Below are 15,113 nucleotides of genomic sequence, written 5' to 3'. Positions count from 1 at the left end.
TGTGTTCCTGGTTAAACACACTCTCTCTTTTCTTTCTTACAATGGGCCTGTGAGGTAGACGTTATCCCATTTACCAGGTGAGCAAACAGTAGTGCAAAGAATAATACACTGTCAGACATACCTATTGTACCCTAGCTGAAATTTGAATACACGTATCTTAGACATCAAAAGCTGTTAAATATTTCATGTAGTTTCATATCACTATATCCTATGTAATAAAATTTAAACTTCTAGCTAACTTTTATTAAAATATCATTTCCTTTTAATACTTCCCTTGTTAACAATGTACAGTGGGGAATGAATACATATGCATAATCAAAATGCAATACTTTACCTAAAAAAAGCAATTTGTTAAGAGCAATAATTGGTGCTACTAATATAGCAAGATGGAAATCATCATATATTACTGTGAATATTGTGTGGTATTTAACATGGTAATTTTATGAAAGCAAATTGGCAATGATTATCAAAGCTTTTAAACAGTTATATGCAATAACATAATTAATCTACTTTGGTAAAATCCTAAGTAAACGATTAGAGATACGCATAAAGCCACGTGAAAGGGACTTACAAATGCATATTACAAACATAAAACACAACTCTAACACAAAGAGAATAACTACACAAATTAGACTTATGCTATGAGCCAAGAAGCCATTTTAAAAATCAGGTTTTTAAAAACATATCATGATATGGGTAATTCTTCTAAGTTAATGTCAAGAAGAAAAACATTATAAAAAATTACACATTGTAGAATCCCAAAATTTTATATTAATTTGTTAATTAAACAATATTTATGGAAAGAATTGTGCTTAGTGAAATAAGCCAGGCAAAGAAAGAAAAATACCATATGATGTCACCTAATGCAGGAAACTAAAGAGTAACACAAACAAAGGAACTAAATAGAACAAAGAGCAGAATAGCAGTCAATAGGGAGGAGGGGAGAGGGAGAGAAGGGGAATAAGTAAGGGAAGGGTTTAGTCAAAGAACCTGTATAAAAGACTCATGGACATGGACAACGGGGAGGGATATGATTGTGGGAGAGGGGGTGGGTTGGGTGGGGGAGAGAAATTAGGGGAAAAGGGGACAACTGTAATTGAAAAACCAAAAAAAAATAAAGACAATATTTATGGATGTTTATTTAAAATGAGAACATTTCTAGGCATTGGACATACAGTAATGAAGAAAAAAACCTAAATGCCCTGCTCTGATATCAGCAGAATATACATACTATTTGTTTTTTATGCTTTTCTGTTCCAAATCTTTTTTACTCAATTGGATACACACACATACACACCACACACACATAACAAACACATAATTGGCATTATCTGAATATATAAATTTTATAATAGGCATTATATATACATATATAATTTATAATTAGTATATGCATTTGTAAATTTCTTCTAATATTTAAAGAAATACATCCTTAAAAAAATTATCCAATCTAAAGTCTGAATGCTGTCAATATCTTTTGCCAATTAAATATATCCTTATTCTTAAATGTTATTTTCCAGTACTCCCCAACAAGAATTGTGTACGTTGTACGTAAGTGTTATACACTGAATTGTCTCCACCCAATATTCCTATGTTAAAGTCTTAACTCCCTATGTGACTCTATTTGGAGATAGGGCCTTTTAGGAGGTAAATAAGGTTAAATGAAGTCTTAAGTGGGGAGCCCTTATCTAACAGCACCAAAGTCCTCACAGGAAGAGGAAGAGACACAAGGAGTGCTACTTGCAGACAAAAGACCATGTGAAGATGCAGGGAGAAGAGAGCTATTGTTACAAGCCCAGGAAAGAGGCCCTCATAAGTAAACAATCCTGCCATTACTTTGACCTTGAACTTCTGGCTTTCTCTTGTTTACATTGTCCAGTCTGTGGTATTCTGTTATGCAGCCCAAGCAAATTAATATAATATAGGTATGTCATACAAGTCACACTAGTTCTTTTTTTTTTTTTTTGCATTTGCCCTTCTTCCTACTCAGAAACTGCTTTTTTCTTCATCCATTTATCTTAATTACACATATCATGCAAGACTCTAAAGTATATGGGTTGCATATACTATGTTTCCTAATGACCAGTCAACACCAGTCCCATATTTCTGAAGTTCTATCATGTAATCAATGGTTAATTTAACACTAAATTACTCTTATTTCTGCCGCTCTGAACGGTAAATAGATATTTTAATGGCAGGGATCCTATCTGACGTATCTTTTCATACTCTGTGGAGCCCAGGATATTAATGGTTGCATACAGATACCAGAAATGAGAGAGAGAGAAAAAATGAAAGGGTAGAAGGAAGTAATTGGAAGCAGCAATAAGTCAGGGCAAAAGTTAGGATCCCTATTTTCAAAGTCCCAAGTGCCCTTTTGATATATTTTCCAGATCTCAATTGCCTGTCACCACTGAAAACATCCCACGGAATGTCATGTTGCCTTTGGTAGACTCCAGATTCCTTATCTATTCTGGCTTAATAGAAAGCAATAGGATATTTACTATTCTCTTGATCCCTGAGTACTTTGATCGTATCATATTGAAAAAAATAAAAACTCTCTGGGGGAGCAAAAAAATCTAACACTTTTTCTCAGCTTTCCTACATTGATATTGAATTGGGGTAAAAAGAAATAAAGAACTTTAAAATAAAAAAAAAAATAAAAAGATATAAAACATTTATTTCAAAGTATAATTTCCATAAAACATGACAAAAGGCAAACTATATGTTTAAACAATATCATATAAAGAGTGTAACTTTAAAATTTGATAAAGCTTATATAAATGATTTATATTTCTTTAACTTACCCAAACAAATTGGAATTGGGTAATTCCATCTTCTTACAGGTCCAGGCATACATGTTATGTGAGAATGACCCTATATAGGCAAGACAGAGCAGTTTAGTACCCTTTTTAAAAGTTAAACATATCATAGTGAATGACTATTATGAAGCATAAATATATATTATCATTTTTTATCTTGTTTAACTTTATTGTAGATCTTAGTATTATTTAGAATAGGAAAGGTAATTATATAAACTTGTGACAAATTAAGACTCCATATCATATTAGAACTGTATTTTAGGCCCTGGACAGATATCTCAGTTGGTTGGAGTGTCTTCCCTCTATGCCAAAGTTGCAGGTTTGATTCCTAGTCAGGACACATGCAAGAAATGATTAGCAATAATGCATAAATAAGTGGAATGACTAATCAAATTATCCAATCTAAAGTCTGAATGCTGTCAATATCTTTTGCCAATTAAGTATATCCTTACTCTTAAATATTATTTTCCAGTATTCTCCAACAAGAATTGTGCACATGGTATGTAAGTGTTACACACTGAATCGTCTCCACCCAACATTCCTATGTTAAAGTCTTAACTCCTTATGTGACTAATCAATGTTTATGCCTCTCTCTCTCTAAAAAAAAAATAATACAAAAAAAATAGTATTTTAACGTTTTTATCAAAACATTCTAGCAAAATACTGCAATGATTACAGAAGTGAAATAGCCATAGATAGTGATTTACAATAAATCAGTGTAATATTCAAAGTGAGATAGCTTAAATAATTATAAAATTCTTTTAAAAATATTATAAAAAGTCAGTTAAGGTATATTAAATTTTAAATAGAAACATAAATTCCAGAAATACATGATTGCCCTTCTGGGACTAATAATTTGAAATACAACTGTAAAGACTACAAATTATTAATTTTAACTTAGCTTCTTTTAAGGAATTATTTATTAATCTGTGAAATAGTCTGTGCTTCATTTTTTTTTTCTCAATTTTGTAATAGGTCTATCCTTTGGGGAAATTTTTATGAGACCATAATTTTGAGTCCCTCCAAAAAACCTGTAAAAAAGAATCAATATGAATACAAAAAAAAAAAAAAAAAAGAAAATCTGAATATACATTGCAGATGCACTTCTTTAGAAAAATATACTTGTGGTTAATTTTCACTAACTTGGGGGATTTATTATCATGGGCATTTCATTTAATGCTTTAAGTAGCACTTCATCTTTATTTTCAAATTCTAAATATCCAGTTCAGTTGTCATATCCTATGTGAACAGAGAAAAGAATAAATTTTGCTTCAAAAATAATTTCTAATTACTTGCAATCAAAACAAATTTAGTTCATTTCAGCAATGTCTCTCACATATATTTTATTAAAAAATTAAATGCCATTTGATTTCAGGCTAAAATATGAAGCCCGATATCAATATTGTATTAAAACTTGAGGATTACAATCATTGGCTTAAATATTCTGAAAGGGCAATGAAAATCAAAACTATGCTTTTAAAATAAACTTACCTGAAGAGAATAGCCTTGATCACACTGAAAAGATACCACATCACCAACCATATATCTGTCTCCAATTTTAATTCCACTGCTGGGAGTTTGTGGTTCAGGACAGGAATCCAAACCAATTGCTAAGAAAATTTAATAACAATATAAGTAACTTTCAAATAATGAATGCTTAAATCATGTCTATTAAGTTAGCAAAATTGAGTATCTGGGTCACTAAAACTAGATATTGAGACATTGAGAATATTCTGTGAACAATATATAATTGTAGATGTTGAGAGCAATGCACTTTGGAATTCCCTGATAATTTTTTGAATTTTCATGGTACAAACTATTAAATAGCTCTGTGATTATACTTAAACTCTCTTTTAACTTCCAGCCTACATGTCTTTTACCATAAAAAAAAAATTCCTAGAAATGAAATCCATAAATAAAAATAATAATGTATTGTGAGAATCAAATGAAATTGTATTCATAAAATGTTCTAATTAAAAATTATGTGTTATTTCATCCATTTCAGCTGGTTCCTTCTTCCTTCATAAAGAATGGGGTTTTAATTCATGAGATGTATTTTAATATTATTTTTACATGTAGAATTTTAAATATATAATTATAAGATGTTTTCCCAAAATACTATAATTAGAAAGGAGAAAAACAAATATTTCATTGAAACCTGAAAAGTATTGTGTAATACATGAAATCAGTTATTTCAGAGAAGATAATGATATAATTTAAAACATTTTTGTTATTTTTAATTAAAATTGTTTAACGTAAAAGAAGAAAAGCATACAAATTATAACCGATTTTCTTAAAGAATTCATTTAAGGCTTAAAGATGTATTTAATTTTTTGGTCAAAATATTTTATAAACATTGCATGTATTGCATATTATTAAAATCCTTTCATCTTTCATAAAACCAATGTTTATTATGTATTGCTTTTTAATTCACAATTTAATCAATCATCTCTCCAAAATTATATATATATATTCATTTCATAAAAATACATTTAAACTAAATCCTAAAGTATGACAACATATCATATATTAGTTCACTTCTTGACCACGTGATTTCCCTATGATAGATTCAGAGCACTGACTTCTACATTTCCTTTGTGGCACTTAAAGTAATAATGAATAAGTAATTGTGTCATTTGTATTCAAGATTGATCTCCACTCTCAGAACAGAAACTCCATCAGAGCAGTTCAAGGAAGCACTCAATAAACACTGGTTGTATAAATGAATAAAAAGTATAAAAAGGAAAGGGAATTCTTATTGTAACTATTTTTTTAAAATACCAATTTCTTTCTGCAAATGGAAGATACTTTAATAATACAATGAGTAGCTCAAGTCATGCCTAATTAGGTGACATTTAAGGACAGGAAGTAGCATAACAGCAGTAACTTGATAGAGTTATGATCAGATCAGAGAGTAAGGCAGTAAAGAGAAGGAACAAATTGTTCATTTGAAAATGCATTTGAGGCAGTACTGAAAGAAATCAGACTGGTACAGCCACTATGGAAAACAGTATGGAATTACCTCAAAAAATTAAAAATGGAACTGCCTTTTGAACCAGCGATTCCACTACTAGGATTATAAACGAAGAATCCTGAAACACCTATTCAAAAGAACTTATGCACCCCTATGTTCATTGCAGCACTGTTTACAATAGCTAAGTGCTGGAAACAACCTTAGTGCCCATCTGTAGATGAGTGGATCAAAAAACTGTGATACATTTACACAATGGAATACTATGTAGCAGGAAGAAAGAAGGAACTCCTGCCATTTGCAACAACATGGATGGAACTAGAGAGAATTATGCTTAGTGAAATAAGCCAGGCAAAGAAAACAAAATACCATATGATATCACCTAATACAGGAAACTAAAGAACAACATAAACAAATGAACTAAATAGAACAAAGAGCAGAATAACAGTCAATAGGGGGGAGGGGGGAGGGAGAGAAGGGGGATAAGTAAGGGAAGGGTTTAGTCAAAGAACGTGTATAAGTAACTCATGGATACGGACAATGGGGAGGAATATGATTGCGGGAGAGGGGGTGGGCTGGGTGGGGGAGAGAAATGGGGAAAAATGGGACAACTGTAATTGAAAAACCAAAAAAAAAAAAAAAAAAAGAAATCAGGAAAGCCTGTGGAATGGAATTCCAGTGCCCTGTGCCTCAATTACCTAGGTGTTTAAACATATTTCTTCATTTTTTTGGTAATATTGAATTTATGGACCTACAAGATGTTACCACTAAACTGTGACTTACTTTAAAAATTTTAAGGGATAAAGTCTCACTTCCCCAACTATACATATTTTGAAATCCAAGAAGAATAAAAACTCTCTTAGAATTATTTTAATCTCATTTAAAACATATTATTGGCCTTTTCATATTACATTAATCTGATTTCATAGACCCTTTTTCAGGAATTACAGAATAACAAAAATGTAGGTTATGATATAAACATGTATCTTGTCAATATGATTTTACTGTCCTTTGTTTTCTTGGGGGCCCTGAAAGTATATTTATGACTCCTCCCCATAAAGGTCATTCTCAATCATTCTCACTGAGAAGGCCAGATTTTGTACACATCCATTTTCTCCTTTCTGTCAAGTTCTCCATTCATCCTCATGTACACAACAAACTATTAATAACCAAAAGTATCGATTCCCTCCTCTGAGAAGGATAAATTAAACCATGATACAATGATGCTATAGACATTGAGAGCCTCACTTTTAAGCAACGCTGTTGCATAATATATATTTATGAAAGAGTTTTAACTTAAAAAATGTGATACAAACTCTTATAAACTAATTACATAACAGCAATTTTGTAAGTTAAAAAATCTTACATGTATATCATCAAAGAAAAATGATCAAAAGGAAATATGCCAAATATGAGCAGTGATTATTCTTCATTATGAGATTTTTCATGACTTGTATGTCCCTCCTTGTATTTTTCTGCATTTCTAAAATTTTTACAATGACTACAAATTATTTTTGTAAGTAATAAAATCCCTTGTCTTTAAATAAATTAGTACTAGCAGAGAATTTGGGGGTAAAAGAACATACTCCCTTCTACTTTTCTAAAAATAATTGAGTTGGATCAGCAAATGTGTTGAATCAGATTGTTGCAGGAAAGAAAGTAAGATGAGGAGGTAATCAAAGAAGCAAGATAAGTCATATAACGGCCTCTCTCTCTCTCTCTCTTTTTTTTTTTTTGCAGCCATTTTTTAATGTGTACTAGAGGACATAAACTAGAAATATTTGAAAACAGTGCAGTTCATATTTTATAGACACCTTTTTTTACTCACACAAATAAACCTCTGAGTATTAAAAATAATTTTAAGATACCTTGTTTAAGAATTATTTTTCACTTCTTTTTAAGTGAACAAACCAATAGGTTATTGTTTGTAGGAATCAACAATGGAAAAGAATTTTTGTAAAAATGTTGCAAAGGATTCTCTCATGCTTAACCAAGGCAATCAAAATATTTTCATTTTCAGCTTCATGAGTGTAAATTTTGTAAAATTAGGCCCTTTGCAATCAAAGATGCTCTCTGAGTGAATTTTTCTTTAATGGGAATTGGATCAATTAATCTGTTGTTGTAGCAAAAAAACAAACAGAAACAAATCCAGGGACAAATCCATATCAAACACTGCAGAGTTAAGTCTGGTGTCAAATTACTGAAGGCAATTATACTGACTCAAACATTAAAACCTCAATTCATAGTTTCAGCATTTATTTATAACTATGATTCTTTCCAATTCTGTTTACATGTAAATCAATCTGGAGTAGACAATGTTGTAAATCATATCATTCATATCAGATAGTTCTGATTATATAATTACATATGTATTACTTTCTAGTATTTAATAATGATTTTAAGGAGTCTTTAATGCATTGAGAGAAGGAAACAGGAAGCAGAAGAAAGCTTATTACTGCTAAGACTCTCAGTAACATTGTTCTGTAAAAGGAAAAACTCCTTCATAAATTTTACATGACACCCTACATATAAACTTATTGAAAATGAACATAAAAAACATTAGATTTGCATTCATGTGAGAAAGAAACAGGAATTGAATTGTGTCTTTGCACAAGAGGTTATACTTGGTGAGAGTGAAGATATTGCTATTTTAAATATATTTAATGTCTTCAGTTTAAAAATTTTCTCTAAATAATGGGTATAAAGGGAAGAACTATCATTTCTATGTTTATGGTACTTTTGAGGGTATTTTAATATACTAGCATTATCATTTGGCATTCTACGTTTATCATTTCAAGGTAACAGTTTGAGAATCACATAGAAGTTAGTGATAATCACAATGTGAATTCAATACGATGAGTTGGTCTAGTTTTAAAGAAAACAGCAATAGTAAGCATGGAGACTTTTTTCCTGGTAAAATGTACCTTGAAATTAAATAATCAGCTAAACAAATACCTATTTTGTAACATGTAACTAGACAGTGAGTAAGTAGTTTTAAAAGGAACAATTCTGGCATTTAATAATCTCTGACAGGGCATCAGTGATTTTGGAACATGCTGTGCAGGCCTTGTTCATATTTATCTTGTTACTTAAATTTTTTTTTTTTTTTTACTTTACCTATGTTTACCTTAGTTAATATTTAATTAAGCATTACTAAGAATAATTAATTGGATATTCAATAATAGATACTGAAGAAATTTAGCCTACAGAATAATGTTAAATTAAATAATACAATGTTCAATGGAATCTGACTTGCAGGTGCCAGTCATTCATTAAATAAGCAATTACTGAGCACCTACTATATACTCTACATCATGTTAGATGCTGGATGTGCTAAGGTCAATTAGCAACAACCAGGTTCAAAAGTAACCTGGTTTGGACCAGGAGAGGGGGTTAGTTTAAAAGATGATTACAACATAGTAGGATAATCACAGTAAATAAAGGTTGTTCTTTGCTTAAATAATTATTTCAAAGGGAATAACATAAGTTAACACTAAAAATTATATGTTTTACCAATTTTCGACAATAAGGGCGAAGGTAAGTGTGATACATTTGCAGACAAAACGGCATGGACTTTTGAGTGATTTTTTCTTTTTTTATGGAAAAGAGAAGTGTTTTTCCTGCAATCGTGATGTAGAATTTGGGGAAAGACAGGGAGAAATGAAGCTGAAAAAGAAGGCAGGATATAGATTGTGAAGAGTCTTATCATCTTAGCCAATATACGGATCTGCATTTTCCTCTTGTGGGTAATGGAGGAAAAACTCAGGATTTACAGCAAAATATCATGAGTGCTCTCAGGTATGGGAGGAGAGAAGGCTATTCATTATGGTAATGTAACCAGACAGAAACCTTTTTATTTAACATGGCCCTTTATCCTTTCTGTCCATCCAGTCCACTCCCTTCCTTAACTAGTAAGCCCTTAGGACATCAGATTCTAGTCAGCATCAAATTGTTTTAGGAACAAAGCATCAGGTCCATTGATCACAGAAACAGAGCATCCCTCAATCTAAAGATAGCATATTGACTTCTGTTGTGTTTCAATTCCAGGCCCAAGAAAGGAGAAAGACCCTACGAACCACAGCCTCATGAAACCAGACAGAACAGAACAATGTCACAGCTGACATCAGGACCGACACAATGATCCTACCCTGTCCCCAACCAATCGGTTGAACCCACAGCCCAGCTCATCCCTAGAAAGCCATGGGGAGCCAGGTCTTTGAACACAAGCTCACCTATGACTCTGGGCACGGTGCCATTTCCTTAAAATAATGTTTCCTTTCTTGGCTGTAAAATCTTGTCTGCATTTGATTGGGCTTTGTGGCACACAGGCAAATGCACCCCTCCATTTGGTAACAGTTACAAGTGCCTTTGATTTCCTCAGAGACTATACCTTGCGATCTTGGACCACACCTAAATTTGCAAACAATGTTACTATAGGCATTTTTGCCTTTTTGAAACATGTACATTTTATAAGTTCAAAAACTATTCATTGATGTATAGATATTCTACTTTCCTTCTAGGATTTTCCATTACTGAGATTCAAGTGTATGCCTCAACAAATTTAAGGAAATATGAAGGAAATTACATATGCATATTACAATCAAATAATCATTCTGAAATTGTCAATCATGAGGCTCTACCAGAATCCAAGTGGCAGAGAAACTAGAAATGGCAAATTCTCTTTATGAAAGCCTACTAACAATTGATATATTTAACAGCATTTCATGTACGAAGGACATTTTCCCAATGACAAATACATTGATGTAAGACATATAATTACAATGAGTATCACATGTATTTAAAGACAAAACAAAAAAAAACACAAACTCATTTTAAAAATGGATTCCAACCATCTTGTAGATTAGGAGACAGAGAAATTTTATACTTTCCATTTTAAAAAATGTTGGAAAAATATATTAACTCAGAATAGCTACATCTATTCATATAACTATTAATCAGCACACATTCTCAGCAAAAAGAATGGTGTGTCTTCCTGTCAATTTTTGATAACTCAAGTTGGAAAAAAGCAAAATACTAATCAGATTATTAACTAATGTTTCAGCGTCTCTTTATTGAGCAGGGAGCAATGTACCCTCTAAACCCCAGAACTATGGTATATTTGCCTTATTTTTTCTTTGCATCCCTCAAGGCACATGAAGAATAGATTAGGCAGAAGAAACATCAGATTTGTTTCACATTAATCATCATCATCATCATCATCAGACATTCCCAAGTTAAAGAGTTATAATCTCAAATTCAAAAAGGAAAAGAGCACTATAGATAAAAATCAGTCTATTTGTTAGCACTTACTTTTTAAGTAAATAAAGAGCAAGGCATAACTATCTAGTAACTGTGCCATCAAATAATCTAGGTTTTTGGTTGTTGTTTTTTTCCTGAAAACCTTACTCGCTGGAAAGAACTTCAGCCAAATTTCCTTTTCCCTCGAGAGAACACATGCTGTGTTTCCTGAAACCTTTACTATTTAAAATACTCCTTTAGGAATATAGAAAAAGTTTACTTTCTTGGTTTAAAAAAAAATACATGAAATCTGTCCTTTTTATAGCAAACCTTAATGTCTCCTGCATCTGTTGCTGGTATTCATAGTGTGATTACGAGACCGTTATTTGCGTGTTGTGATTCCTTCCTTATGTTACCCTGTGGGCAGAACTTTAATCTTAGAGACTGTCACAAATGAAGTAGCAAAGATGTGCAGTGAAGTAGGTATTCTCAATGGAGAAAAGTAAATATAACTATTGTATTTAAAACACATGCAATTATTTTGTCCAGAACACGACCGCTTAAGCATCATACTTTTACTTAGCATGAAAGCACAGGTTTATTTTTTTCCTTTTAGTTCTTTTTTATAGTCATTTAAAAAATCTATTTTCTCTTGTAGAGGATATTGTGTCCTCACATCTCAACCAGTGACTTTGGGAGCTTCTGAATATATAAAGGAGTTCTTTAACATTTTTATGTCTAGTTAATATAACTTGCTTCCACCAGCGAACAGATTCTTGCATTAGAGCAAAAGTGATGTTTCTCCACTAAGGGAAATTACTATTATCAAACTTGACAGACATGATGATGCCCTTTCCACAAATACGGTGGGTTATCTGCAACAAAGCCGCTATGCTTGGGTGCATTCTCTGGAGCTTCTTGAAGCAGTGCTCTCCAGGGTACGGAGTTTTCAGACAGCCTTTGAGTTTGCCCCGCTGGACCTTACACCCAAATCACAGCTGCTCTACACAGTGTTTGCTCCACCAAATGCACTCTCTGTTACCGCTTTTAACAAAGCAGCCAAAAACGCTGCCACAGCTTGTTTCATACATTTGTTCTTCAAGACTAGAGCAGAAGTTATTAGTTATGTTAATTTGTAACGCTGTATTTCAGGTTGCCTTGTTCAAGCTCCCCTCATCCCCCTTCACTCAGTATTTTGCAATTACTATGTTAATGTCAATGTTAATGTTAATTAGACAATAGCTTTAAAAACATGAAGACTATTCCAAAACCTTTCTAATTAATTAAAGGAACATTAGGCATCCTCTGGCACTGATATCACTAAATCTATCATTTTCTCTTTCCTCTCCTCTCTTTCTCTGTCCCTTGGTGTTACTTGACCCTATTTCTGAAGTATTTCTCTATACTTCTTCAATTTTTACTTATAGTTCCTATTTTAATTTAAATTTACCTACTGTGTTTAAAAACAGCCCATGCAACTGGAGTATTTTTATGTGATAATATTACTAAGTTGTAACTATTTAATTTCTCCCCCCCAAAAGGTCTTTTTAGGCCTGGAGAATATTTTCACTTCTTTGTTGTGATTTGATAAAAATTAATATTTTAATATAATTCTACAGGATTTTTGTAATACTGGCATTTTTGTTATTTCTTATTATATTTACTTTAATCCAGGCAGTTTTTAAAGAATTTTGTTCCAATTAAAAAGAAAGAGCAAATGTTTCAATGTCTTAGCTTAGACCCCCTCAACACAATGTTTAACAAATGTGGAGATCATCTTATCATCTTCTGATAATATTTCACCTTCTGGTTTCTAAAAAAATACAATTAATACTGTCCTGTTTTCTAAATATGGTGCCTAGTTTTTTGTTTGTTTTTCTCTTGGGTGGAGAATCCATATATCTTATCTAATGATTCTTAGGAAGTATCTGGGGATCAGTTTGAACACAAAGCATGATTTTGTAAACACCTACTTGAGATTATGTGAAATTCTTATGCTTATTAATTAGCAATAGTGAGTTCTTTCCCCCATTCGTGAGTTCAAGTCAGATAAATAATTTAGAAAATATTAGCAATCGTTGACTGTTAATTTCATATAAATAACTAGTTTTTTTTTTAATAGTTGGATAAATAATCACAGATACAGACCAAAACCCACATTTTACATAATAAGGTAAAACTAGATTAGGACAGAGGTTTACCTCATTCATAATCCAATTTCTCTACAATCCTAATCAGACTTTCCTTGACACAGTTAGGTATTCCACCTGACTTCTTAAATTAAAGATCATGATTAAAGATGCTTAAATTATATTTATTGTATGTGCATTTTGCCAAAAATACTTTAGTTTTCAAGACCAAAAGTTGTGAGTCTTAAATCCAGTAGTCATTTCTTTTCCTTAAGAGCAAACTCTCAATTCTTCATCTAAGAGATAAGCTACTATGTATATGGACACCTATTATTTGTTAACTAGGCCATGGCTCAATTTCCTTCATTTATTGAACATAATTAAGAGTTTCTAACAAAAAGAATAGTTTGGAAAATATTATAGATCATTGGAGAACTTACCCCATTAAATTTCAATGATATTATATTATCTATCATATACAAATAAAGGACCTTTTTGACATTTAAGAAAACATTGTAGAAATGCAGAAGTCATATATAAGGGACTTTTAAAAAGTGGCTATAGTTTTTTTGTAATTATGAATAAATATAAAAACATTTGCTACTTTTGAACTACATCACTTACCAAAAGTTAAATTTCTGATTATAACAGCCTATAACTTTCAGTAGTCATCCCATTTATATAAGCACTAGTTCCTTGTGCTACCTCAAACATTAGTTCAGCCCTACTGAACGAGTTGCAATTCTCCTAACAAGCCCCCAAAGCTGGAATTATCTTCTGGAGGATGGACCCCTTGTATTACAGGCTTCCCCTGTGAGATGAGTGTTCTAGGAACCCATCTGCATCAGTGTACCAGCTGGCATTGTTGCGAGAGGCTACACTCAGCTTCAGCAGAAATTTTATTGAAGGTTATTTCAATTCATTTGCTCATTTCATGAAGGGTGATTTATGAGCACACCTGAGTGTTCAGTAGTTTTTGACCAAAAATGGCATGATCCTCGTTGACCTACCCTCCTTATTCACCCAATCTCACCGAAGCTACTTTGCCCCCCAGATGAAAAAACTCAAAGAGAAACGTTTTGCTAATGTGGATGAGGTGAAAAAACAAAATAAAACAAAAAAAAAAAAAAAAAAAAAAAAAAAGGCAGAAGCATTAATGTCATCAAAATTGATGGGTCCAAAAACTGTTTTGAACACAGTGGGAAAAAAAAAAAAAAAAAAAAAAATCTTGATAACTGCATTGCATCAAACGGAGAGTGTTTTGAAGGTGACTGTAGTTTAAACATGTAAGAAATAATAAACACATAATTTTTTATAAATAAATGCTGGGGTTTTTGGGGTCTGGCATCATATATCATAGTACTGTTAGAACCTGAAGTATTCATGCTGAAAATATCCAGTCTTGACTAATTGTAAAACTCCTACATGTTTGTTAAGACTCAGCCAAAGTATCAGCTCCTATTTGAAATATTTTCTGAATCTCATAAATGAAGTTGATTACTTACTGCTTTTGTACATTCTACCATAAATATCTTGATTCCTATATTAAGAGCACTGCATTAATGCTTTATTTCTCTGTCTCTTTTACATTGTAATCTCATTTAAAAAGATACTGTGATTTATCTTTGCATTTCCCATGTCCAACATAGTATGTGACATTCAGTAGGTGTTTCAAAAATTTATTGGTTGAATGAAGAATAAATAAATAAATCTTTCATCGTTTTGAAATCTATTAACTTTACACTTATTGTACCTAAGGTTAGCAGTAGCTGGAAAGTGATCTTCAATATAAAAACAAAAATGTTGCCAAAATTAATTAATATTTATTTAGTACATGTCTATCATGGTAGCCTCTGTTTCCTTTTTATCAGAACTTCCAGTAGAGGTAATGATGTTACAGTGATGGATCACGTGATGTTGGGAAAATAATAATCAATGGGGTACCTTCAGGATGCA

The 15,113-nt window shown here is 31.9% G+C and overlaps 1 protein-coding gene across 3 annotated transcripts in view; it reads right to left on the bottom strand.

Moving 5' to 3' along the window:
• The window catches only part of CSMD3 (CUB and Sushi multiple domains 3), a 908,638-nt gene that overhangs the window by 105,295 nt on the left and 788,230 nt on the right, over positions 1–15,113 (bottom strand). For all 3 annotated transcript variants that reach the window (XM_090283433.1, XM_090283434.1, XM_090283435.1), the window contains 2 exons: positions 4,311–4,429; positions 2,805–2,874 (listed from right to left, as the gene is read on the bottom strand). In XM_090283433.1, coding sequence (XP_090139559.1) covers positions 2,805–2,874; positions 4,311–4,429 — 189 coding nt within the window. The remainder of the gene's footprint in view (positions 1–2,804; positions 2,875–4,310; positions 4,430–15,113) is intronic.

Source organism: Furipterus horrens, unplaced genomic scaffold (assembly GCF_987537825.1).
Source record: "Furipterus horrens unplaced genomic scaffold, mFurHor1.1.pri manual_scaffold_7, whole genome shotgun sequence".
Classification (NCBI taxonomy): domain Eukaryota; kingdom Metazoa; phylum Chordata; class Mammalia; order Chiroptera; family Furipteridae; genus Furipterus; species Furipterus horrens.
This window is presented reverse-complemented; position numbering and strand designations above follow the sequence as displayed.